General features: G+C 36.5%; 1 protein-coding gene across 1 annotated transcript in view; it reads right to left on the bottom strand.

Annotated features, from left to right (window-relative positions):
- The window catches only part of SLC49A4 (solute carrier family 49 member 4), an 82,620-nt gene that overhangs the window by 39,405 nt on the left and 15,603 nt on the right, over positions 1-27,612 (bottom strand). Inside the window, exons 3-5 of the mRNA XM_003941659.4 lie at positions 18,620-18,885; positions 12,243-12,372; positions 7,604-7,712 (exon numbers count right to left, since the gene is read on the bottom strand). Coding sequence (XP_003941708.1) covers positions 7,604-7,712; positions 12,243-12,372; positions 18,620-18,885 — 505 coding nt within the window. The remainder of the gene's footprint in view (positions 1-7,603; positions 7,713-12,242; positions 12,373-18,619; positions 18,886-27,612) is intronic.

Consider the following 27,612-nt stretch of genomic DNA (forward strand, 5'->3'; position numbering starts at 1 on the left):
TGAACCACCATGCCCAGCTGAAATCAATATTATTTAAATGGGTGCTACAATTTTCCTTAACAGAACTGAGAATAGATGGAATACCTGCTATCCAGAAAAACAGGTCAGAAAACTAAAGAAAGTCTTTCTTCTTACAGTAAAGGTGCTGCTATGGTCTGAATGTTGGTGTCCCCCTGAAATTCATATGTTGGAACTTAAGCCCTAATGTGATCATATTAAGAGGTGGGGCCTTTAGAAGGTAATTAAGGGATTAGTGCCCTTATATAAGAAGTTGAAGGCAGCTGCCTTGCCCCTTTGCCACATGGAGGCAGAGAGTAAGCACTCACCAGATAAAAATTAGTTGGCACCAGGATCTTGGACTTTCTAGCCTCCAGAACTGCAAGAAATAAATTTCTAGGATTTATAAATTACTCAGTCTAAAATATTTTGTTGTGGAAGTCTAAAGTATTTTGGTGTGGAAGTCTGAACAGACTAAGACACATACACTAGGTAATTTAGATTAGTATTCTGGTTGAGAACTAGAAAATCTGGGGGAAATTTTATCTGAAGCCATCAGACAGCCAAGAAAATAATTTAGAATTCTGAAACCATGATCTAGGATGGAAAGATAATCTGAAGAGATGGGCATGGTATTTGGAGGCAATTTTCCTTTAGGGCTATCTGCTAATTTCAGGTAAGGTGGCTAAAGGACTGAGAAGTTATTGACAGCCTAACTGACCTAGGAGAAAAAAATATGAGTTTAGGGCCTGCTGTGGAGTGGCCTTGTAAAAACCCCAGGTTTTAAGTGGGCACTCTGAAGGCCTATACCTAAGAGTAGGAGGAGCTAGAAATGGAACAGCCTCCTGAGGGACTAAAGCCCAGCTTTAAGTGATCTCAAGATCTGAAACTAGTTCAAGGTGATTCCCAGAATCCTGCCAGAAAAAAACATAAATACCCTCTGAAGGAAAACATCATCTTGATACTTAAATTATCTCCACAGCTTTTTATGTACTATGTCTAGCACTGAGTCAAAAATAACTGAATGCATAAAGAGATTTTTTAAAATTACCAAGTATCAAACATATAAATAGACCTACAAGGGACCAAGATAATGGAATTATGAGATATAAACGTAAAATAACTATTTTTAATAGAGAAAAAAATAAGATCAAGCATTTCTACTAAAATATGTCTACTATAAAAAAGAACCAAAGACAGTCCAGGCATGGTGGCTCATGCCTGTAATCCCAGCACTTTGGGAGGCTGAGGCAGGTGGATCACCTAAGATCAGGAGTTTGAGACCAGCCTGACCAACATGGCAAAACCCCGTTCTACTAACACAAAAACGAGTTGGGTGTGGCAGCACACACCTGTAGTCTCAGCTACTGCGGAGGCTGAGGCAGGAGAATTGCTTGAACCTGGGAGGCAGAGGTTACGTAAGTTCAGATCACACTGCTGCACTCAAACCTGGGCAACAGAACAAAATTCCATCTCAAATAAATAAATAAATAAATAAAAGGAACCAAAGACAAATTTTATAAAACTTAAAATAACTCATAGATGAATTTAACAGCATATCTGACAGAGTTGAAAACTGAAATAGTGAGTTGAAAGAAAAGCTAGATAAAATATCTAGTCTGGAGCATAGAAAGGAAAAAGGATATGTCATAACAAAAAAAGTAGGTGGGAGAAAAAAAGAAAGGCAAAATAATGGGAAATTCCAAAAACACAGTAAGGAGACATAGAGAATACAGTGTAAAGGTATAATGTATACATCGTTAGAATACCCAAAAGAAATTAGAGAAAACAGAGCACAAGTTTTGAAAAGACACTGACTAGAAATTTTCAGAAATGAATGAGACACATCAAGCTAACAAGACAACAATTAATATCTTCTATAAACTTCAAGTAGAATATATTTAGAGAAAGAATGCCACCTAGTTATATATTAAAGCAAAACTGCTGAAACCAATAATAAGCAGAAAATCTTAAAAGCAGCCAGCTTTTACATTTGAGAGCTGACTTTTCAATTGAAATAATGGAAGCCAGAAGAAAAGGAAATTATTTTTTTCAAAGAACCAAAAGAAAATGACTGTCAACTAATGATTCTATGCCCAACAACAGAAAAACTTCAAAAATAAAGATAAAATGAAGACTTTTTAGAGCAAAACAAACAGTAAAATAAAAAAGCAAAGCCCCAACTAGAGAATTTGTCCTTGCAGATCTGCACAATAAACAAACAAAAACACTAATGGGTGTTCTTTAAATAGAAGAAAAATGATTATGGATTGGAAGACTACTATATAGATAAATAAGGTATAAAGAACAAAATGAGTGAATATGAAGATAAATATGAGTCAATAAATATAAACTGTGTAAACAATAATGTCCTGTGCAGTTAAAATATATGACAATAATAGTACAAAAGATGGGACAGGGTTAAATGAAGTTAAAGAATTCTAAAAACCTTAGATTATCCTAGAAATGGTACAATTCTAATTTATAATAGGTGTTGCTAAATCAAGTGTGCATTCTGTACTGTTTAGGGTAATCATTACATAGCAAAAGAGTCTATTACTGCCAAACTAATGGAGAGGCAAATTAAAGTAACAAAAAATACTTAATCCAGAAGGTAAGAAAGAAGACAGAAAGAATAGACAGGGCTGAACAAAATAAAGACTAATAAATAGTAAGATAGTAGGTCCAAACCCCAAATTGTCTATAATTATATTAAATATAAATGGACTAAATACTCCAATTAAAACACAAAGATGGCCAAGTATGGCCCACATTTTGGGAGGCCAAAGTGCAAGAACTGTTTGAGCTCAGGAGTTCCAGACCAGCCTGCGCAACACAGAGACTTGTTTCTATAAAATTCGAAAAAATTAGCTGGGTATGGTGGCGTGCATCTGTATTCTCAGCTACTCAGATGGCTGAGGTGGGAGGATCGTTTAAACCCAAGAAGCTGAGGCTGCAGTGAGCCATGATTCTGTCACTATACTCCAGCCAGGGCAACAGAGCAAGACACTGTCTCAAAAAAAAAAAAAAAAAAAAAAAAAAAAAATCAACTCAAAATGGATTAAAGATTTAATCCTTTTCCCATTTGCCCTGAGAATATTCACCAGAGGCACTTTTGCAGCTGCAGCATTTACCCCAAGATATCTTTGCCATTAACTATCTTGCTTTTATATCTATTTTCACATCACTCTTGGTGTATCAACTTTGGAGAAAAAAGACATCATTCCATTTATAGCATTCTGTTTTTAGTAGTGGTATTTCCGTTTACAAAATATAGTGATTCTCAATTGCTGAAAATGCCAAATCCTAGAAAAAGTAGCATTCCTATGTGTGATGTTAACATCGTTCTCAAACAGTTGTTGGCTAGAAATTCGTTTGATGAATTCTATTTTTCTGAAACAGATGATTCTGATGATTCAGATGATTCTGATGTTAGTTCTGTTTAGAAATAACTCCAAGAACAGTTTTTATATTTTATTTTCCATTGAAAATCAGTCAGATTTGCTTCAGCATCAAAGAGCATGTTTATATAAAATTAAATGAGTGCTGGCAGTGAGCTGTACTTTTTTTTTTTTAATTTATAAAAGGGAAAAGGGTTAAATGTAAGAGTTGAAACTATGAAACTGTTAAAAGAAAACATTAGGGGAACACTACAGAATACTGGTCTGCACAAAGAATTTTTGAGTCCAGCCTCAAAAGCACAAGCAACAAAAGCAAAACTAGACAAATGAGATTACATAAAGCTAAAAGGCTTCTGAACAGCAAAGAAAACAATAGAGGGAAGAGACAACTTACAGAATGGGAGAAATATTCACAACCTATACATCTAACAAAGGATGACTAACCACTATCTATAAGGGTCTCTAACAATCAACAGCAAAAAAACCAATCCAATTTAAAAATGAGCAAAAGTCCTGAATAGACATTTCTTAAAAGAAGACATAAAATGGCCAAAAAATATACAAAAAGAAATGTTCAACTTCACTAATAATCAGGGAAATGCACAAAGAAATCACAATGAGATACCATCTCAACCCAGTTAGGCTAGCTATCACCAAAAAGACACAAGTAACAAATGCTGACAAGGAAAAAGAGAAAGGGGAGTACTTGGACACTGCCGGTGGGAATTAAAGAAGTACAGCCACTATGGAAAACAGCATGGAGTTTCCCTAGGAAACTAAAAATAGAAGTACCATATGATGCAGCAATCCCATTTCTGGGTATACACCCAACAGAAAGGAAATCAGTATATCAAAAAGAAATCTGCACTCCCATGTTTACTGCAGCACTATTCATAATAGCCAAGGTTTGGAAACAACCTAAGTGTCATCAGCAGATGAATGCATCAAGAAAACACCAGATATATACACAATGGGATATTATTCAGTCACAAAAAAAGAATGAAATCCTGTTACTTGCAGCCACACGTATGTTAAGTGAAATCATTATGTTAAGTGAAATAAGCCAGGCACAGAAGGACAAATATTACATGTTCTCACTCATATGTGGGAACTAAAAAGGTGGATTTCAGGAAAGCAGAAAGTAGAATGATAGTTACCAGCTGCTGATGAAGAAGGGCAGGAGGATGACAAGAAGCGGCTGGTTAAGGAGTACAAAAATACAGTTAGATAGAAAGAGTGAGTTCTAGTACTTGACAGTACAGGAGGGAAATTATAGTTCACAATAATTTATTGTATATTTCAAAATAACTAGAAGAGAAGAGTCGTAAGGTTCCCAACACAAAGGAAAAATAAATATTTGAGGTGGTGGATAGCCCTCTTAACGATTTGATCATTACATACTGTATACAGATATCGAAATATGATATATCCTCCAAAATATGTATAACTATTATATATCAATTTTAAAAATAAGAAAAAAAAATTTTAAAAGCTACTAATTACAATAGCTTCAAAAAGTATCATATACCTGACAATAAAGCTAACAAACTTATAGAAGGTATCTTTGCTGAAAATTATAAAGCATCATTCAAAGACATTGGGACCTAAGTAAATGAGGAGAAATATAATGATCATAGTTTGGAAAACTCAACATTATAAAGGAATTAATCTTGAAAATGATCTGTAGATATAAAAACTCTAATAGAAATCCCAATAAAGGGGGATATTTGCTTTACTAAATATCAAAACTAGTACTTATTTGTGACACTAATATAAATAACACAATTTGGTATTGGTGCAGGGACAAATAGGCTAAAGGAATAAAGTCTAGAAATACACCTGTGTATATAAGGGGACTTGCTTACAACAAAGATGAACAGAGAGCAGTGAAGAAAAAAAACTGAACTAGATTAACGCTGATACTAGATTAACTAATATCTGTGGGGAAAAAGAAACCTAACCCCTATCTTATAACAAGCACAAAACCAATTCTAGGTTTAATGTGACAGGTAAGATAACAAAGCTCTAGAACAGCACTGTCCAATAGAACTTTCTTTGATGACAGAAATGTTCTCTATCTACACCATGCAACATGGTAGCTACTAGGTCTCATGTGGCTATCCCGCATTTGGAAAGTGCTACTGCAACTAAAAAATTGATTTTTTAGTTTTTATTTCATTTCAGTTGTTTTAAATTTCAAATTAAGTTTGAAATTTGATTTGAATGTGTCTAGTAGCTACCATACAGGATAACACAGTTGTACAAGAAAACATATTTATGAACTTGGAACAAAGATTTATTTTTCTCTTTTCTGCATTACAGCCTCAGTCTGCTAAATCCAACATCTAGAGTATTTAAGAGTTGGTTTCTAATGATTGCTTTTTAAATTTTATTTATTTATTTTTTGAGATAGAGTCTCACTCTGTTACCCAGGCCAGAGTGCTATGGTGTCATCTCAGCTCACTGCAACCTCCACCTCCCAGGTTCAAGCGATTCTTCTGCCTCAGCCTCCCAAGTAGCTGGGACTACAGGCACATACCACCACGCCCGCCTAATTTTTGTATTTTTAGTAGAGATGGGTTTTACCACATTGGCCAGGCTGGTCTCAAACTCCTAAGCCTATGAATGATCTGCCCTCCTTGGCCTCCCAAAGTGTTGGGATTACAGGCGTGAGCCACCATGCCTGGCCAAATAGGGGTCACACTTTCCGGTTCCTTTACACATCTAACGTATTTTCTTTTAATTGTATACTATATGTTGTGGAAGACACAATAAAGAGATTCTGGATTCTTTTTATCTTTTCTAAAATGGTCTACTTTTGTTTTAGAGGGCAGTTCAATTATTGCTTGATCACCTTGAACTTGTAGAGACCTCATTTTGTGCTTTATAAGGGTAGATCTCCAAACTGTCTCCTCTTCAGGTTTTTGTCTTTGTTTATGATTGGCCTAAACTGGAGTAGCCCTTCCTCTATCTCAGGCATGGTCCTTGATTCTAGAATTTGGTTATTCTGGTTAGAAAGTGTGAATGAGGTGTTACCATTATGGTTGGGCCAGAACACCAAGACAGTGCTTGACCTCTTCTGTCTTTGTTCTGCTTTCAATCCATACCAATCTCTCTGTTAAGCCTCTAGTAGCTTTGCCCTTTTTATGTGCAGCCCATTTCTCAGCCAAAGATTAATGGAGTCTCCACAGAGTCCTCTGGGAAGCCCCCCTTCTGCACAGCTCTCTTCTTTACATATCAGTAAGAAAAAGGCAGCCCAAAAGTGGGCAAGAGATGCAAATTGGTATGTCACAAATAAAGGATATTCAAATACCCAATTCACACTGACCACCACAGAAGTCACTATGATGGCATATGACTGCACAGCCATCAGCATGTCTAAAGTGAAAAAGACTAATTATCATATAAGTGGCAAATGATGTGGGATGATGAGAAATTTCATGTATTGCTGGTAGGATTATAAATGGATATCACCACTTGGAGAACTTTCGCGTCACCTGCCAAAGTAGTATATACTATAACCAGCAATTCCATTCCTAGATATGTATCCAGCAGAAATGTGTATAGACGTGCATAAAGAGACATGTATGAGAGTGTTAATACAGCATTGTTTGTGACTGTCAAAAATGGTTAATAATCCAAATGTTCATCAAAAACAAAATGGACAAATTGTTTTTTCACTCATACAACAGAATATCATTATCAGTGTGTTTTCTTCTGTTTTCCTCTCCAAATTTCTCTCTCTCCATTTCTACCATGCTATCTGGAAGCAAAGAGAAGAAATGGATGGCATCAAGCATATAAGTGAAATGATTATTTTTAAATAAATAAAATACCCTTATTTGGAGCCCAAAGAGAAAGTAGGAAACTAGATGAAGGAACAGCTCTATATTTGGTGATGGGATCTTAATATTCTTTATGAAGTATGAAGTAAGGATAAAGAATGGAGTCAACAAAACTAATATTTCCTTCCTTTTTTAAAAAGCCAGTAGTATCATTAATAATGCCCAGAGAAATGTGAAATTCACAACTATTGAAAAATCAACATTATTTTTTACCTATTCTATAAAGATCTTGCTTTTGCAACAATGGTATAGGACAATGTTTTACCCAGTCCTTGAAGCTAAAACCAAGAACATGTAACCAGTATTTATAAATTAAATGAATGAAAATACCTATAACATAAAAGGAAACAAAATACTTACTTGGCTGACATGTGCTGGTGTTAAAATTAAGTCCAGAACTCCAGACCAGCCAGCAAATACACCAAGTGGTATGGCATATGCTAAAGCAATCATCAAAAATCTAAAATTGCTGTGAATGAGAAATAAAAGGAAACATTATAACAAATTAAAAATCTAGAATAAACTCTTAGTCATGAAAAATGTATGTTATTTGGAAACTGGAACATCAGATCAGAAATAGAAAATATCTGCAGAATGGCCATTATTAAAAACCCCCAAAAATAACATGCTGGTAAGGTTGCAGAGAAAAGGGAACATGTGTACACTGCTGGTGGAAGTATAAATTAGTTCAGCCACTGCGGAAGGCAGTTTGGCAATTTCTGAAAGAACTTAAAACAGAATTACCATTTGACCCAGCAATCCCATTATTGGGTATATGCCCAAATGAATATAAATCATTCTACTATAAAGACAGACGCACATGTGTATTCACTGTAGCACTGTTCACAATAGCAAAGACATGGAATCAACCTAAATGCCCATCAATGGTAGACTGGATAAAAAAAATGTCATACAAATACACCATGGACAACTCCGCAGACATAAAAAAGGGCAAGATAACAACCTCTGCAGCAACATGGAGGGAGCAGGAGGCCATTATCCTAAGAAAACTAACACAGGAACAGAAAAGCAAATACCACATATTCTCACTTAGAAGTGGGAGCTGAACATCAAGTACATATGGACACAAAGAAGGGAACAACAGACACTGGGGCCTACTTGAGGGTGCAGGGTAGGAGGAGGGTGGGGATAGAAAAACTACCTATTAGATACTATGCTTATTATCTGGGTGACAAAATAACCTGTACACCAAACCCTCACGACATGCAATTTACCCATGTAACAAATCTGCATGTGCATCCTGAGCCTGTAAGTTAAAAAATATATATATATACACACACACACACACACACATACAATGTGTATATATATACACACACATATAGTTATTCTTCAAGAAGCTCAAAGTGGCAAGCTTTATAAAAGAAAAAAATCTGTCGGTTAATAAATTCAAGCTTCTTGGATTTTTTATTTTTTATTTTTTAGATGGAGTTCCACTCTTATCACCCAGGCTGGAGTGCGATGGTGTGATCTTGGCTCACTGCAACCTCCACCTCCCAGGTTCAAGTGATTCTACTGCCTCAGCCTCCCAACTAGCTGGGATTACAGGCGCCTTGCCAGCATACCTGGCTAATTTTTGTATTTTTAGTAGAGACGGGGTTTTGCCACGTTGGCCAGGCTGGTCTTGAACTCCTGACCTCAGGTGATCCACCCACTTTGGGTTCTCAAAGTGCTGGGATTATGGATGTGAGCCAATCATATTGTTACAATTGTCAGGGCTTATTATACAGATAACAAATATTGTTTCACCAAATGTTTAGGTCGTTTTAAAAAAAGCTCTGGTCAGCCATGGTGGCTCATGCCTATAATCTCAGCACTTTGGGAGACAGAGGTAGGAGAATCACTTGAAGCCAGGAGTTTGAGATCAGCATGGGCAAAATAGTGAGACCTCATCTCTACAAAAATACTTAAAAATTAGCCAGGTATAGTGGTGTGCACCTGCAATTCCAGCTAATTGAGAGGCTTAGGCAGGTGGTTACTGTGTGCTATGATCATGTCACTGCAATTTGGCAATACTTGACAAATTAAGCTTAGACTATCTTATGACCTAGCAATCATGTTGTCTATTTTCCAAAGAAATTTTCAGGTCTATGGTGACGTGCATGAGGATGTCAGTGCAGTAACAATGTGGTAACAATAAATTGGAGGCAATCTGGGTACACAATGAGAATAAGCAGATGAAATGTGATAGATTAATACCATGGAGTACAAAGAACTAGGTGTATACACAGCAGCAGGGATGCATCTTGAAAGCAGAGTGCTAACATCACAAAACGAGAGCTGTCCAGATATAATATGCTTCCTGATGAAAGGAGGCAGTTATGAAGTAGTCTTTGTAAAAAGAAAAAACAAAAGCAAAAATAAAACCTGAATCAGAGCATACTTCTGCTTAACAATTTACAGAGAACACAAAGGAGACAGGAACATGTCAAACTACACAATGAGGCAATCAGGAAAATCCAGAAGTTGGGAATAAAAATGCTGGCACTTCAACAATTAAATTATAAGGAAAAAAGAGCCATGAAAAGCAAACCTATAGATTCTAAGGCACTTGGACTAATTGCAATGTGTGGACCTAATGTGGATCATGTTCAAAGAAACTGTTCAATATTTATGAGATAACTGAAAATTTAAACACTGATTTGATATTAGCAAATTATTATTTAAAAGTTTTTAGTTAAGATAATGGCATTAAATTTATGTTAAAAAGAGTCTATTTTTCACACATACTGTACATGTTGAAATATTTCTGGATGAAATGAAGTTGTCATCTGGGATTTGTTTTATGATGCAGGAAGGTGGGAAGTGGGTGGTACAAAGATGAAACAAGACTGGTTGTAAACTGACTGACAATTGTTGATACTGAGTTATAGGGATTATGCTATGCTACCTTTGTATATTATTGTAACATTCCAAGATGAAAAAAAAAATGTAGTGCTAGTGAAAAAAGTCAAACAGAATGACATCCACAATATGCCATAGTTTAGATGAATTAAACATAGATGCATACAAAGCAGTACACATACTGCAAAAGTACAGAGACAAAAAGATACAGACATTTGAAAGGCAGCCCAGGTTGGGGGAGAGAAACGGGAGAAGGAAATATAAATTATGAATAAAAAAATAGATGAATAAATGTGTTCATGTCCTAGCAAATACTCTGATTAATCCAGGAGGCAATGATTTCGGGAATTCAATGAGAGACTAGGGGAAATGACACTGGTAGACTAAAGGAATGGAGCATGGCAGGCCCACAGAACTCCCCCAGAGATCCCAAGGGTAGAAGCTGACAATCATGCAGAGTAAACAATAAGAGAAAAGACAAACAAATGTTAGGTACTGGTGAAAACAGCTTTTTGTAGAGAAGGAAGATCTTATACTTTATGGTTTAAACAGAATGAAGAGTTTGACTCTATGGTACTTAGAAGTAAACACAAGTCTAAGTGGTCGGAGGGACAATTGTAAGTTAACTGTTTTCCTTGTCAGAACAATCTTATACATAACTCCTTGGCTTAAAATCCTTCAGTGACTCATCATTTCCTACAGAATAGTCCAAAATTATTAGTATGTCATAATATGATCCCAATCTACCTCTCTACCTTTATCTATTGCTATATCTAACATCTGCAGCTAGGTTTGCATAGAAAAAAATTTACTTAAGTGGCATTGTTTTAAAATACAGATCGTTTTAAACTGTCATCGTACAAATGTGTGCCACTAATCACAATTCAACCTAACATTTTTTAAATCTATGATGTAAAAGGCAAAGTACTACGTGACATGCTGCAGAGAAATGATTTTCAAAGACTTTTTACTATACCCCAAAGAAATTTATTTTTACTTTGTGACCTACCCATAAATATGTAACATAAATGCTGAAACAAAAGTCTAAAATAAAGCATTATTACATGTGATGTATTTGGCCTTATTTCTGAATTCTCTATTCTGTTCCATCTTGATTTCATTGTTAACCCAAACTCCTTCAGGAGTAGACTGATTAATTTCCATGTGTTTGTGCAGTTTTGAGGGTTCCTTTTGGAGTTGATTTCTAGTTTTATTCCACTCTGGTCTGAGAATATACTTGATATGATTTCGATTTTTAAAAATTCATTGAAGACTACCAGAAAATGTAAGATTACTTATGTAGCTTGCATTTTATTCCTACTGGACAGTATAACTACAGCAGATATAAAGACGTAGATATTACTTCTTGACCACAAGAAACTTACCATCTGGGGAGAAGAATCCAAGAAAAGAAAGAACCAATTTAGACAGAGTTGTTGATAATCAATAAAAACTCATCACAACTAACTGTAAAAAAATTTTCAAATGACAAAGTCTAGTGATCCAATTGCAAACCATAATCAACAGTGATGTTTTATATTACCCAAGAATTAAATTCAGTACTGAGCAATTAAGCCTTCAAAAGTAGAATTTAATCTAACTACACTTAAGTTATTCCAATAAAATTAAATAATATACTAGGTTTCTTAAAGTATGATCCCACTGCTGGTACATATAATGATTTCAGGTGATATGTGAGTAACATTATTTATTTTATTCACTTTGTATTGATTAGAACCTGCTTATTTTAATATGCTTTAACAAATATGTAATAAAAATAACGTACATATTAGGAAATGTATAACACACAGAAACTATGATTTCACAGACACTATTGTATGATACAGGATTCTTTATAAAAATTATTTAAGAAAAATAAAAGATTTGATTTTTAAAATATTAAGCAAATAATAGCACAGGTGATATGGAGAGAAGGCAAAAATTATAGAGGTTTCTGGTTTTGGTGATTTTTCAAGATTTCTGATAGGAAATCTAAAACACTCAATGAGTATTTTATCAATTATTTACAAACTAATTAACAGGTTGCTGAAAAATTACTATCTTAATTTTTTAAAATGTGAAGTTACCTTGAAGGTGTCAGTCAAACCCATTCAACGACTCTCAGTATATTTACCTTAATAATCTACAAAAGCTCCTCCGATAACTCAGGCGCTGGCTAGCTGCAGCAACACTGGGAGGAAGAGGAGGTCGGGGTGGGAAATAAGCTAGTGTTGCAGAAAATATTAAGCAGACAACTCCAAATTCTGAAAGAAAAAATTGGTAAAATGTTAATCAGGCAACACAAAAAGTTGAGTACTTCAAGTATTTATTTGTTTTTTGAAACAGGGTCTCGCTCTGTCACCCAGGCTGGAATGCAGTGGCACAAACATGGCTTACTGCAGACTTGATCTCCTGGGCTCAAGTGATCCTCCTGCCTCAGCCTCCCAAGCACCTGGGACCACAGATGCATGCCACCATGCCGGGCTAATTTTTAAATTTTTTTGTAGAGATAGGGTCTCACCATGTTGTCCAGGCTGGTCTCGAACTCCTGAGCTCAAGCGATGTTCAAGCCATCCTCCTGCCTCAGCCTCCCAAAGTGCTGGAATTACAGGTGTGACCCACCATGCCCGGCCTCTCAGGTATTTATTTACCTAACAAATATTTACTAAGTATCAACTGAGTCTGAGGTATATAAAGATAAGCAAAATATAGTTTCTAGCCAAGATTGCTCAGTCTAGTAAAAAAAAAAAAAAAAAAAGAACATGAATATGTAAAGACAGAAAATTCAGCAAATAATTGGTAAGAGGTTATACTAACAAAGATGTATATGCTGGTACTATAGCACACTACACAGATAAAAAGATTGAGGAGGTAAACAAATGTTGCCCTATGGAGAAAACATTAAAAACCAACAGTATCTTACTATAAAAGAGATTGTGAAACAGGTCTAGGATGATTGTCTAATAAGTATGGCACTCAGAAAAAAAAATTGGTAAGAAATAACAGGATAGGAGGGTTGTTTAATTCATGATAGGATAGTTTCATGCACTGTGTAAGAGAGCCTCAAATTATAGACTGTATGGGAAATTTGAACAAGAGGCATCCAAAAATAAAACACAGACAGAGAATAGAATTTAAACACAAAACTAGCTAATGTAGAGTATTAGACAATCAGAAGTAAAATGAATACCAAAAACAATCTTAATTTGGCCCCATCATAGAAGGGAAGTTTCTAGCATCCCAATCTTTCCCTCTATAATTCTGGCACCTGAAAGTTCCAGCTTTTGGTAACTGTGTCCAATTTTGCAGGAAAGCATAGCACTAGCAGAAAAGTCAGGAAATTTGGAACATAGACCTGTCTGTGCCATTAATTATCTTGCAATTTGAGCAAATTCCTTAATCTTTCTAGGCCAAGAAAGGAATTGAATTTAGTGATTTTTATAGCTCCTTTCAGTCGGATAATTTTAATTCTAGGGCTGTATTCTTAGCAAAAAGGACAACAGTCCTATAAGACAATTAACCACAGATAATTCTGTTTAATTCAGTTAGAACTTTAAAGATTTCTAATTTTTAAACACAATATTGTTAACAGGTTCCATTTTTCTTTTCTTTTTTTCAGTGTTCTCAAACTGTTTTTTTTTTTTTTGTCAATCTGAGAAGCAATAAGAAGTTAATGAACTGTTCTAATTTATAGTTCTTTTAATTATTAATAATACTGAAGGAGCATCTTCCATATGTGTATTGGCCATTCATGTGTCTTTCATAATTGCCTTATTCATATTCTTTTGCCATCTATTGGCAATTTTGTAAACAACTTCACTGAGATATAATTCACATGACATACAACACACACATTTAAAGTACACAATCTAGTGGTTTTTCATTTACTAGCAGAATTGTGCAATCATAACCACAATCAATTTTAGAATTTTTCAACATACCAAAAAGAAACTCTGTACCCATTACTCCTAATCTTCCAGCCCTAAGCAACCTCTGATCTACTTTTAGTCCTTACAGACTTGAGTATTATGGACATTTCCTATAAATGGGATCATATGTGGTATTTTATGACTGGATCTTTTCATTTAGCATAATGTTCTCAAGGGTCATTCATGTTGGAATATGTATCAGTACTTCATTATTTTTTATTGTCAAATAATATTCCATTGTATGAATATACCACATTTTATTCATCCACTTCTCAGTAGATAGACATCTGGGTTGTTTCCACTTTTTGGCTATTACAAATAATGCTGCTATGAACACTCACGTATACGTTTTTACATGGGTATGTTTTCATTTCACTTGGGTATATATCTAGAAGAATTTCTAGATTGTATGGTAATGTATGTTTAACATTTTTAGAAACTGTCAAACTGTTTCCAAAGTGTCTATACCATTTTACATTCCCACATATGGGAAAGTATGGGGGTTCTAATTTCTTTACTTTCTTGTCAACACTTACTATTTTCCAATTTATTGATTATAGCAATCCTACTGGATGTGAAGTGTATCTTATCATGGCTTTGATTTGCATTTCCCTAATGACTAATGACATTGAGTATTTTTTCATATGCTTGATAGACATTTGTGTATTTTCTTGGGAGAAATGTGTTTTAATCCTTTGCCCCCTTCTTAATGGGGTTGTTATATATAAGAATGCTTTATATAATCTGGATATAAGTCCCTTATCAGATACATGATTTGCAACTATTTTCTCCCATCTGTGGACTGTCTTTTTCACTTTCTAGGTTCTCTGAAGTATAAAAGTTTTAAATCGTGATGAAGTCTAATTCATCTGTTTTTCTTCTGTCATCTGTGCTTTTGGTATCTTTTTATAAAGAGGTTTCAATTAATCCAAGGTCATAAAGATTTACTCTTTAGCTTTCTTCTGAGATTTTTAGTTTTAGCTCTCACATTTAGGTTTGAGTTAATGTTTATGCATGGTGTAAGAAAAGGGTTCAAATTCCTTATTTTGAATTTGGATATTCAGATGTTCCTCTACCATTTATTGAAAAGACTTTTGCCCTTATTATCTTGGGACCCTCTGAAAAGTCAATGGATCATAAATATAACGGCTTACTTTTTTAGAATCTCATTTCTGCTCTACTGATTTATATGCTTATCCTTATACCAGTACTAACTATGCTATCTTGATTAGCACAGCTTTGTAATAAGTTCTGAAGCTGAGAAGTGTGAGTTCTCCAATTTTGTTCCTTTTCAAGATTGTTTTGGATATTGCTAGTCCTTTGCATTTCCATGTAAATTTCAGGATCGCCTTGTTGATTTCTGCAACAAACGCAGCTGGGATTTTAAAAGGAATTGCACTATATTTACAGATAAATTTGGGGATATCTTCACAATATTAAATGTCCCAACATGAACATGAAATGTCTTCCCATTTGTTTAGGTCTTCTTTAATTTCTTTCAGCAGTGTTTTATAGTCTTCAGATTATAAGTTCTGTACTTCATTTGTTAAGTTTATTCCTAAACATTTTATTCTTTTTGATGCTACTGCAAATTAAATTGCATGTTAAAATTATTCATTGCTAATATAGAGACATACAATTGATTTTTACATATTAATCTAGTACCTTAAAACTTTGCTAAGCTCTTTTTTTAGATCTAATAGTTTTTTAGTGAATTCCAGAGAATTTTCTATATTCAAGATGACGTTATTTTCAACAGGGATATTCTTTACTACTTCCTTTACAATCTGGATAATCTTTTGCTTTTCTTGTTCAGCAATATTCCCTAGAACTTCCAGCACAGTGTTAAAAAGGCATGGAAAAGCAGACGCTCTTGTCTTGTTCATAACCCTAGAAGTTAAATGTGATGTTAGCTGTGGGTTTTTTGTTTGTTTGTTTTTTGAGACAGAGTCTCACTCTGTCACCCAGGCTGGAGTGCAGTGGTGTGATCTTAGCTCACATTACCACCTCTGCCTCCCAGACTCAAATGATTCTCATTCCTCAGCCTTCCGAGTAACTGGGATTACAGGCATGTGCCATCATGTCTGGCTAATTTTTTTGTATTTTTAGTAGGGATGGGGTTTTGCTATGTTGACCAGGCTGGTCTCAGACTCCTGGCCTCAAGTGATCCTCCTGCATCAGCCTCCCACAGTGCTGGGATTACAGGCATGGGCCACCATGCCAGGCCTCCTGTGGGTTTTTAATAGATGCTTTTTATTAGGTTGAGAGTGTTCCTATCTATTCCTAGATCTTTGATTGTTTCTATCTTGAAAGGGTGTTGGATTTGTCAAATGCTTTTTCTTCATCTATTACGATGATCATGCTTTCTTCCCTTTTATCTGCTGATATATGACATAAATTGAGTTTCTAATGTTAAACCAACCTTGCATTGCTGGAATAAATCCTATTTAGTCATGGTGTATCATCCATTTAGTGTTGCCTGATTCAGTTTGCTAGTGTTTCGTTCAGGACTTTTGTGTTTATACCCATATAAGATATTAATCTATAGTTTAATTTTTTTATGGTACCTTTGTCTGGAATAATTTAAGAATCTTTAACTTTTAAAAATGACAAATCTAGCATAGTTTTTTTAATAGAATGAAGTCAGTATTTCAGAAAGGTAGACTGGCAGATATGAAAGCAATGAAGAAGTAACTGGGAAGCTTTGAGCAGGGGCTTCTGCTTGACTGCATGGGAACCATGAGCTGCATGTACTGCACTGATATGTGCTTAACATCATGAAAAATTACAATCATTGCTTACGTTTTCATTAAAAAGAATAACATGACCAAATGAAGTTTAAAACTTATGTTTCACCTGTGTTCGGTTTTATTTACTTATTTTTACATTTTTATTTTTTCTTTAAAAGAAATGAGTTGTGTATAGGAGGTAAAATGCTTTAGATACTGCTGCTACCCTTGCTTTCAACTGTAATCCTTCTAAACCATATTGTGAAATGTAAATATCATCAAATAACTTTCTGATGTACAATTCTTCAGAGTGTGGCCTTTGCCTACAACGTGGTGAACCTCAAACCCTTCAGCCTTGCTTAGAAGGCTCGCATGGGGCTTGCTTTCCTTTCTAGCTTCACCTACTATTACTCTCACCAGATCTAAGCTACTCTGGGCTTGAACACACCAGGGTGTCTCCCTTCACTGGGCTTCTCCTCTAAGGATTCCTCTCTATAATATAATCTGCTTCCCACCTAATGTATTTAATCATCATTGTTCTCTCATTCCTCAGGCTCTGATTTAGATGCCGCATCTCTAGGAAGCTCTACTTCACCTCCAAAATCTGGGTTAGGTGCTCCTTCTCCAAGCTCTCAGGGCCATTGCAGGCCTTTGGTTTATAAGACTCACTGCTCTGTTTTACAACTACTTACCTGTCTGTATCGTTCAGGACACTATAAGTTCTGTTACACCAGGAACGATGCCTATCTCAGTGACTCGCATAGTGACAGATACACAGGAGTTCAAAACATGTTTGTGAAACTGATATGTGAACAAATAAGTTTAAGCAAGGTTCAGAATAATTGGGTCCCTTATCATTCCAGTTTCATTTTCTGCCCCTTGTTACCCACACCCAAACACACACATTTATACCACTCCAGGCATACTCAATTACTTGCAGTTCCCTAGACATACTGAGCTCTCTCATACCTTCCCTGCCTTTGCAGTTACTGTTCCCTCTGTGTGGAAAACCCTAACCATTCAAATACTTGGTGAACTCCTACAAAATTCTTAACTTTAATTATTACATTCTTGTTGAAGCTTTTCCTGCCCCCTCAGCTTCCCTCCAAACTCAGGCAAGTTAGGTCTCCCAACCTCTGTATATCTTTATTTGTATTATAACTGTCTCATCGTTGGCATTATCAATTAGTGCTTAGCACAGTGCTTGGCATATAGTAAACACAAATAGTTTTCTGAATGCAGAGAAATAATAAGCAGGCATATGGGGAGAGGGGCTGTATCTATGGAAATCTGTAGTAGACTATACTATAAGAGTGGACCAGGGCTTGACTCGAGAAATAAAAGAATTCAAAGAGAATATTTTAGGAAGGTCCGTATCCCTGAATAACAGACTAAACATACAGAGAGTAGGAAATGACAAGGATAAACTGTAGATGATCAAGGTAAATAAGGTTAAAAAACATAATAATGGAGAAACTGCAAGGGAGAAAATGGGCTTAATATCTATCAACAATAGATGTTTAACAAATGGCTATTGTCAATCATGACATTTTATGTCCTGATACTTATAGAGGACATAGAAAATGTGTTACACAGTGCTTAACTATAAATAGATGAATAGACTAAAATTAACAAATACCTCTCCATGTGGCAATAATAAATTTAAAATTTAACTTCCTAGGAAGGGTGCAAGTTTCAAATCTGTATTATATGGCAAGGAATGCACAGTGTATGCAAATGTATGTTAGTCCTCTTACATATTTCATATGGAAGTATCTGTTATATAAAAAGTAGAGTGAAGATGACTGAGATAAAAAGAAAGTATAACAAGAAGAAAATAAACTTCAAATTACCTGCATATAACACAGCCTCTATGCGATCTTTAATATGCGCCCTGCTGCTCTCTGTAGTGAGAAGAGGTGATGTCCCATTGGGAGCTGGAACAACAAGTGGTCCAACTAAAAACGCACATGCTCCCCCAAGATAACTGAGCATTGATGCAATAGCTGTGGCTGTGGCCCTTTCATCTGCAGAAAACCACGTCGTGGAGAGAAACGGCGCTGCATTCATTACAGTTGGACCTGCCAATCCATTTAACATCTGTCCTCCATGAATTAATCTGGAATTTAAAAATTAAAAGGCTGTGAGGTATTTGAAACAGGTATTTTCTAAGACAAAAAGAAATGAGCCAAACAGCAGGTTTTTACTGTGGCAGTAAGTATACATATCTGTAGAGAATACGACATACCTAAAAGATATGTTGATTTACCTTCTAAAAAAAGTATGTTGACTCCCTATGAAGGAGATCAAACACAGTAACAGTTACCTTTATTCATCTCACAAATATTTACTGATGCCCTTGATCTGTGCTGCCCATCAAAACTAAGTACTTTTTGTAAGTACTTAGAACCTTGCTTCATTTAGTTGCTATAACAACACTTTGTGGTGGCTATTATGATCCCCATTTACTGAGATGAAAAATCCTAGGTTTGGAAAGATTAAGAAACTTGCCCAAATGCTGGCAGGTAGAGTTGAAGTTCAGATCCAGGCCTGATTCCAAAATCCATCCTCCTTCTACTAGACTGCCACTCACTAACAGACCTACTAAGTGCTACCAGCCTTAGAGTTGAGCTCAACATTTCATACCCACTCTTTGCAAAGTGGTGAAAATACAAAAAATAAAATAGTGATTAAAGTATCTTCTAATAGAAAAAGTAGTTGAGGAACTAGAAGGCATAGGCTCCAGCAAAGCTCAGCACTAGCCCTGAACAAAACATAACTTTGTGGGGTTCCATTTCTTCTCTGGTGAAATGAGGAGATCAGTTTAAGCTGAATATGCATTTATGGAGCAGCTGTTAGGTTCAGGTATTTGTAATGACAGGAGCACTAAGTCCCTTCCAGTTCTCATACTCTGATTCTGACTTTACTTGTAAGGATTAATGAAGAGCAGTTTCTTTCTTCCATTCCATCTATTCTCCTGCTGACTTTTTCTCAAAATTCTACTTAGCACTCTTATTCTTTGTTGACATTTTCTCCCATTGCTCTCTCACCCCCAATATTCACATTCACAATCAAAAGCAGCCTTGAAGTAGAAAAGAGGCCAGAAGTCCAAAAACAGAATAGGCAAGAAAGGGAGACGTGTCAACTTCTCTTGCCTTGGAGGTAGAGGAAAGGGAAGGAACAGTACATGTGACATTTTCATGATATGAACTCATCTTTTTCTTCTGCTTGTTTTGCTTTCTAAGCACTATGTGTGTCTCACATCCTCTTTTTTTTTTTTTAACTGCCATCCTAAGCCAACTAGGGGAAAAAAAAGTTTTCTGAATGCAGAGGAGAAAAATAAACAGGCACATTGGAGAGGAAGGGCCCTAATGTAGCAACAGAAGTGAGTGGGAAGTGAAATATATGAATCAGGGCTGCCCATAGCTTCATAAATGTTGGAAAAATTATATGAAGGCAACATAGCTCCAAGTGTCATTGATAGTACTAAATTTTAAAAACTCAAGACATTTAAAAACCTCCCTGTGTAAAGGGAATTATTTTCTAAACGACAGAAACAATTTAAACTGTTTGCTTCCTACAAAAGCCAGTGGAAGCCAAGCTGTTCCACAGCAATTTTATCATGGAAATGTTCCAGCAAGAACATCATTAAGTGGTTTTAATCATTACAGGTGATGGCACAATGAGACAGTGTGTGATGCCTCATAAAGTGACTGCTTTGATATTTAATACTTTTAATGAGGTGTTAGACTCATGTCAATAAGAAGAAGGCTTGGAATGAGTAAATTTTACTATGTCTAAAAATGTCAAGGGTAGAAGGAGAACATGGAAGAAATAATGAAAAACAAACAAACAAGAAGACTGATAAAAAAGTAGAACTCCTGGCCAGGCACAGTGGCTCATTCCTGTAACCCCAGCAGTTTGGGAGGCTGGGGCGGGTGCATCACTTGAGGCCAGGAGTTCAAGACCAGCCTGGCCAACATGACAAAACCCCACCTCTACTAAAAACATAAAAATTAGCTGGGCATGGTGGCACATGCCTGTCATCCCAGCTACTCAGGAGGCTGAGGCATAAGAATTTCTTGAGCCTAGGAGGCAGAGGTTGCAGTGAGCCAATATTGTGCCTGGGTGACAGAGCAAGACAGACAGATGGACAGACTCCTCAGAGTTAAGGTAGAAAACTCAAATTATTGCCATGGCTTAACTCTTTGTTACCTCTCAGTGGGATCACAAATAGACTACTATCCAAACAGCAAACAAAAGAGTAAGAGAACCTGTGAGTTTCAGATAATTTAAGGGCCATCCAAGTCCAGTTTAATAGACTCTTAGACCAGAACATTTCTCACTATGACACAGTACGTGTTAAAGTAGTATCCAAAGAAGGAATAGCACTAGGACACTTCAGATGGGTTCTCAGTTTAAAGGTCCTTGAACTTCAGAGGACAATCTAGGGCATATATGTTATTATAGTTAAGTATCATCTCAGGAATTAAAACAAGCTCATGTGGTGTTTTAAAGTTACTCCAATTTTAGATAATTATTGGGGAGACCAGCTCCCAATACATCAATGTGGGTTTAAGATCTCTCAAAGTGATCAAGTGGTTGGTAAAAGAAAAGACAGACAAGGAAAAAGTTTTCCTTAAAGCTGGGCCCAGGGGAGACACCATGTAATGCTGCTCTGTGGATGTCTGACATTCCCCTGAAAAACCTCAGTTTTTACTGTGCTCTTTCAATAGGGGAGGGGGAGCGAGGTTATGTAAAGTTTCACCAGCAGGTAATTACATGCTTTTGCATTATAAAAGTCATCACATACACACACACACACACACACACACACACTCTCTCTCTCTCTCTCTCTCTCTCTCTCTCTCTCTCTCTCTCTCTCTCTCTCTCTTCTTTCTCTTCATAAACAAGTTCAGTAGGAGAACTAATTAGCCTCTGAATTCTCTGAATTCATGAGAAACCTGGCAGGGAAACCCAGTCCTACTCCTCCCAGCACTCATAGTTTTCCAGAACTTAGTTCTGCTCTTTTTCACACTTATATCCTAGCATCCCTCAGGGCTCAGCAGTTTCTAATATGCTATAACTGTTCTTAAACACTGTTGATGTTAGAGTAACCTGTAATATCAAGATTTTCATGTTTGCCTGACACTATTTTCTATCACCTACCATTAACAAACCCCACTTTATGAAATAAATTTGTAAAAAATATTTAAAAATAAAATCCTTTATATATTAAGTCTAATTTTTCCATTTAATAGGAATGCAAAATTAGAGATATATATTTCTTCTGGAAAAATATTGACCCTAACACATAAAATCATATAAATATACCATAACCTCTTTAAAATAAAGGAAATAAAATAATTATTTATTTTAATAAATAATTACAAAATGTTAACTATGCATTCATTACTTAATCCAACAAACATATTGAGTAGTCACCATGTGCTAGGTGGGCACTGTGACAGGCAAATGGGAATGTAAAATTAAAACGCTAAAGCCCTTGCCCTTAAGAATCCCTAAAAGTAGATGAAGCATTGCTTACCAGCACTATAGCAGGAATATAAAGAAAAAGAAGGCAATAATTAGGCCTGGCCCTATGCTTATGTTGACTATGACAAGAGCACAGATGGAGTTCTCTGAATATCCTTCTTCTCTTCTGACCTCTGGTCCTGGCCTATGTATCAGGACTCTGCATGTATGTCTGTGGAGCTGAAGGTCCAAACTCCATCTAAGCTCTATGTATACCCTCCAAACAGCTGCCCATTAGCTATACCTTAGGCCTAGGAAGTATACAGCAGGGATGCAGCCTACTCTTATGAAAGAGCAGGTCTCGGAAAGAAGCTTGTTGCAAGGCTTCTTTCTGGGGTCTTATGTAGCTAGTGCATAGGACTAGAGGGTGGAGGACAGGGTGTGCCTATCCCCTTGGCCCTATGAAATCCTCACCCCACATGGAAAGGCAAGGCTGAAAGAAACCCAGAACAGGGCCCTAAGGCATGGAATCCAGAACAGGGACTCTATGGCATGGTTTAAAGTGGTATTGGCAACAACAGTAGAGAGTTGGAGGATGGATGGTCTGGAGAACCATTAAGTTAATACAATAGATACAGCCAGGTGAGAGGGTGGATAATGGGGAGCAGGGTACCCATAACTCTGTACAAACATCCAATATGTGGCTAATACAGGCCAGAAGCTAAGAAAAGCAGTCTGAGCTGAGAGATATATGTTGGAGGTGGATTGGGCTGGGGAACAAACACTGGAGAATAACATCATTTTAAAAACAGAGGCATGGACTGGCTGGATACAGTGGCTCACGCCTGTAATCCCAGTGCTTTGGGAGGCTGAGGCAGGTGGATCACGAGCTCAGGAGACTGAGACCATCCTGGCCAACAGAGTGAAACCCTGTCCATACTAAAAATACACAAATTAGCTGGGTGTGGCAGTGCCTGCTAGTAATCACAGCTGCCCAGGAGGCTGAGGAAGGAGAATTGCTTCAACCCAGGAGGCAGAGGTTGCAGTGAGCTGAGATTGTGCTACCTCACTCCAGGCTAGCGACAGAGCTAGACTGCATATCAAAAAAAAAAAAAAAAAAGAAAAGAAAAGAAAAGAAAAAAATAGAAGAATGGGAGTCAAGCAAGATGACTGAGTAGGAGCCATCAGAAGGCAGAAAAGAAGCAAAAAAGGAAAGAATGGTATCACGGCAACTAAGGAGAGACGAGTTCCAAGAACATAAGAGCGAGTGGTCAACAACATCATATCAAACAGAAAGATTGTTTATAATAACTGAAATGTAACCACCAGATTCAGCAAAGAAGAGGTGATTTGTGATCAAGGTAGAAGCAATTTCAGTGGAGTGTGAAGCATGGAAGTCAGACTCATGAGGAAATAGAAATCTAGATTTAGACTATTTCTAGAAGAAACAGATGCAGGAACAAAAATTAGGTATATAAGCTTAGCGAAGTGAACTGAAAAGAAAAAACGTGCAGTTGCTGAAATACGCAACTAAACTGCATTTCTAAAACCTCACAAAGTTAACCAAATGCATACGTCAGATCAGCTCATTGATAAATTTTAACAAGTTTAAATTTGGTAATACAAAAAACAAAGTGACTAACAAAGATTCTCAAAATAAATCTTAAAAGAAAAGATCTTTTAGGGTGTTTTAAAAGCAAGGTCAACGTGACATGACTTTCTCAAACACAGTAGACTTGGGAAGGGTGGGCAGAAGTTAGGAATATGAGGCGACAGTTTTGTCTTCTGGGCAATAAGCTCTGGAGCAGAAAGGCAGTTGTCTGGAAATGGACTAGTTAATTCAAAGGGTCTGACTCTTGCTTCCTTACCCAGCCAGGCTCAGCCCCAGGTGTGCTGCAGAGTCCCACTGTCCTCAATTAGTGCCCCTGCCCACAGAGGACAAGGCCTGCAGGGGCACAGTGAATGGCGCTGGTGCACAGCTGCATTTCTTTTCATATTATTCAATTTGCTATAGCTTTTCAGACAGATGCCAATAGCTGACAATCAAACTGATGATCTACAGTTCACATCTTCTAATGTACTTGACATTTTAGCTTGCATTTAATATTCTGGTATCCTAACGTTTTTCTTTCTGATATCCTGGAAGAAATACCTATGATTCCTAAATTATTTCTACTTAAATAACATGATGTTTAGAATTAAAATGTTTACAGTTGGAAGTGACATCAGACCCCAACTAGATAATCAACCCCTTCCAGAAAGTTAATATACATGTAAAATCACATTTATAATTTTATAACTTTATTTTCTCCAAAAAGTATTGAGGGGAGCTCTAGTCATATAACTAGCTAATGGGTCAGCCAGAACTAGAAATAAAAATTATAGCTAATTTCATCAGTCCACAAATCTCTACTCTCTCACAAGATCTCATTCGGAAGGTTCTCTGTTAATAATAATTAAAAAATGCTGGGCATGGTGGCTCACACCTGTAATCCCAACACTTTGAGAGGCCGAGGTGGGTGGATCACCTGGGGTCAGGAGTTTGAGACCAGCCTAACCAACGTGGTGAAACCCCACCCTTACTAAAAGCACAAAATTAGCCAGGTGTGGTGGCACATGCCTGTAATCCCAGCTACTTGGGAGGCAGGAGAATCACTTGAACCCGGGAGGCAGAGGTTCCAGTGAGCCAAGATGGTGCCACTGCATTCCAGCCTAGGCAACAAGAGTGAAACTTGGTCTCAAGAAAAATAATAATAATAAACTTATTGATTGTTAAGAAAACCCAATGTTAGATCCAAAGACACATAGTACAGAGTATTTTTATTCTGTGCATGAACCTACTCTATAAACCTCTAGGTTATGCTGACTAACATCAATGACAACATTTGAGCCGGCTTTTTAGAAATCTGGCAGATACTTCCTCAATGCAATTCCAGTATTCAGAATTTAAATTCTATATATTTTTAACATGAAGTAATTTAGAATCCATAAAAATACTTACCTCAAAACTTCAATATGTCAATAGCTCAGAAATTTTCTCCCAATTCCTAATTATGCTATATCAAAATAAACTCTTAGGTCATATTCTTTAAAAAAAAAAAAATTAAAAAAAAGTCATGTGTTTATAGGACTTTTTTGATGTTGAAAATGGCAGAAGTGCTGGAAATAGTTTTCCTTTAGTTAGCCCAAGAAAAGACGGGCAATAAAAAGGATTAGAGATGTTATGAATTAACTACAGGAAAAAAGAAGATAAGAAAAGAGAAATATAGAGGTGTTGGTGGAAAAGTAATGAGCCTTCCAAAAACTTTAGTATCATAACCTCAGTTTTCTTTTATGAAAATCTATTTTACTTTTGAATCATTTATTAATTCTGGCCAATAATAATTCAATTAAAAATATCTATTGAGTATCTGCTATGGTCAAGATACCTGCAGCTAGGCACTAAAGGGAATATAAAGACGAGTATTACAGGCTTGGCCCTAAAGAAGCTTTTAACAACTTATCAGGTACCAGCTATAGAAAATAGATCTAAAAATACGGTAAAAATCATATTAGATTAGCTTTCACAGGGCTTAGCGTTTAGACTTAGCTAAATTTATTAACCATATGATCTTTGGAAAATCACATTCTCTTCTTTTTCAATTTTTCCAAAGATACTTTATCTGTCTCACAGAATTTCTTTTTTTTTTTGAGGCAGGATCTTGCTCTGTCTTCCAGGCTGGACTGCAGTAGCACGAAGGCAGCTCACTGCAGCCTCGACCTCTGGGCTCAAGTAATCCTCCCACCTCAGCCTCTCAAGTAGCTGGGACTACAGGCACGCACCACCACGCCTGGCTAATTTTTAAATTTTTTGTAGAGACATGGTCTTGCTATGTTACCCACGCTGGTCCTCCTGGCCTCAAGTGATCCACCTGCCTGGGCCTCCTAAAGTGCTAGGATTACAGGAGTGAGCCACCACGCCTGTTCTCTCATAGGAATGGTTTTTGTTTTTTGTTTTGTTTTGTTTTGTTTTTGAGACAGAGTCTCACTCACTCTGTTACCCAGGCTGGAGTGCTATGGCATGATTTCAGCTCACTGCAACCTCTGTCTCCTGAGTTCAAGCTATTCTCCTGCCTCAGCCTCCCAAATAGCTGGGACTACAGGTGCATGCCACCATGCCCAGCTAATTTTTTGTATTTTTAGTAGAGAAAGGGTTTCACCATGTTGGCCAGGCTGCTCTTGAACTCCTGGTCTCAAGTAATTTATCCACCTCAACCTCCCAAAGTGCTGGGATTACAAGTGTGAGCCACTGGTTTTTCTCACTAGATTTTTATTAAGGCCATATACAATATGCACAGGGGAAAGATGGCCTTAGTCTTGGTCTACAAGATGTCTATCTCCCCTCATTTTGTCTTATTCCTTGTTTCTTGTCATATAACTTTTATTTTGTCTTTTTCTTTAAAAGTATATATTAATACATATTCATAGAAAATTTTGAAAAGAAATGCATAAAGAAAAAAATCATCAATAAACTGAATATCCCAATTCAGACAATCACCACTAACATTTTGATTTTCCAATCTTTTTTCTTTCAGTTTTTTCCCTAATGCGTATCTCTCTCACTCTCTCAATCAATCAATACTTAATCATACATAGGCAGCCACAGATACCATACTGAATATACAGCTTATTCACTAAACCATTTTCTGGTCTATCAAGCATTTTCTCATTTCATTATTCTTTATAATTGTTAATGGTTTTGTAATATTGTATTATACAGATAGACAAAATCTCATTTAACCATTTTCCTAATGTTGGATAGTTGTTTCCAACAACTTATTTTGCTAATATTAATCATGTTGGTGTGCCAATTTTTGTATGTGAATATGAGCCACTTTCCAGGTTATTTCTTTATGGTGAGTAAGTTAAAATGTATGAACACTTTACATTTTATGAAATATACTCGAAAACTGTTTTTCAGGAGGGTTAGCCGTAATTTACATTCCCATCAGTAGTAGCTGGCAGTGTCTGCTTCATCAACATCGAGTACCACTATTTAAAAATGCACACACACTGGGTGAGGTGGTGCATACCTGTAATCCAGCAATTTGGGAGGCCAGAGCAGGTGGATTGTTTGAGCCCAGGAGTTTGAGACCAGCCTGAGCAACATAGTGAAACCCTGTCTCACCAAAAAATAAAAGTAATTAGCTGGGTGTGGAGGCACATGCCTATAGTTCCAGGTACTTGTGAAGCTCAGGTGGGTGATCGTTTGAGCCCAGGAGGTCAAGGCTGCAGTGAGCCACAATTGCCTGGGTGACAGAATGAGACCCTGTCTCAAAATAAATACACACACACACACACACACACACACACACACACACACAAACTTGGT

Source organism: Saimiri boliviensis, chromosome 8 (assembly GCF_048565385.1).
Source record: "Saimiri boliviensis isolate mSaiBol1 chromosome 8, mSaiBol1.pri, whole genome shotgun sequence".
NCBI lineage: Eukaryota > Metazoa > Chordata > Mammalia > Primates > Cebidae > Saimiri > Saimiri boliviensis.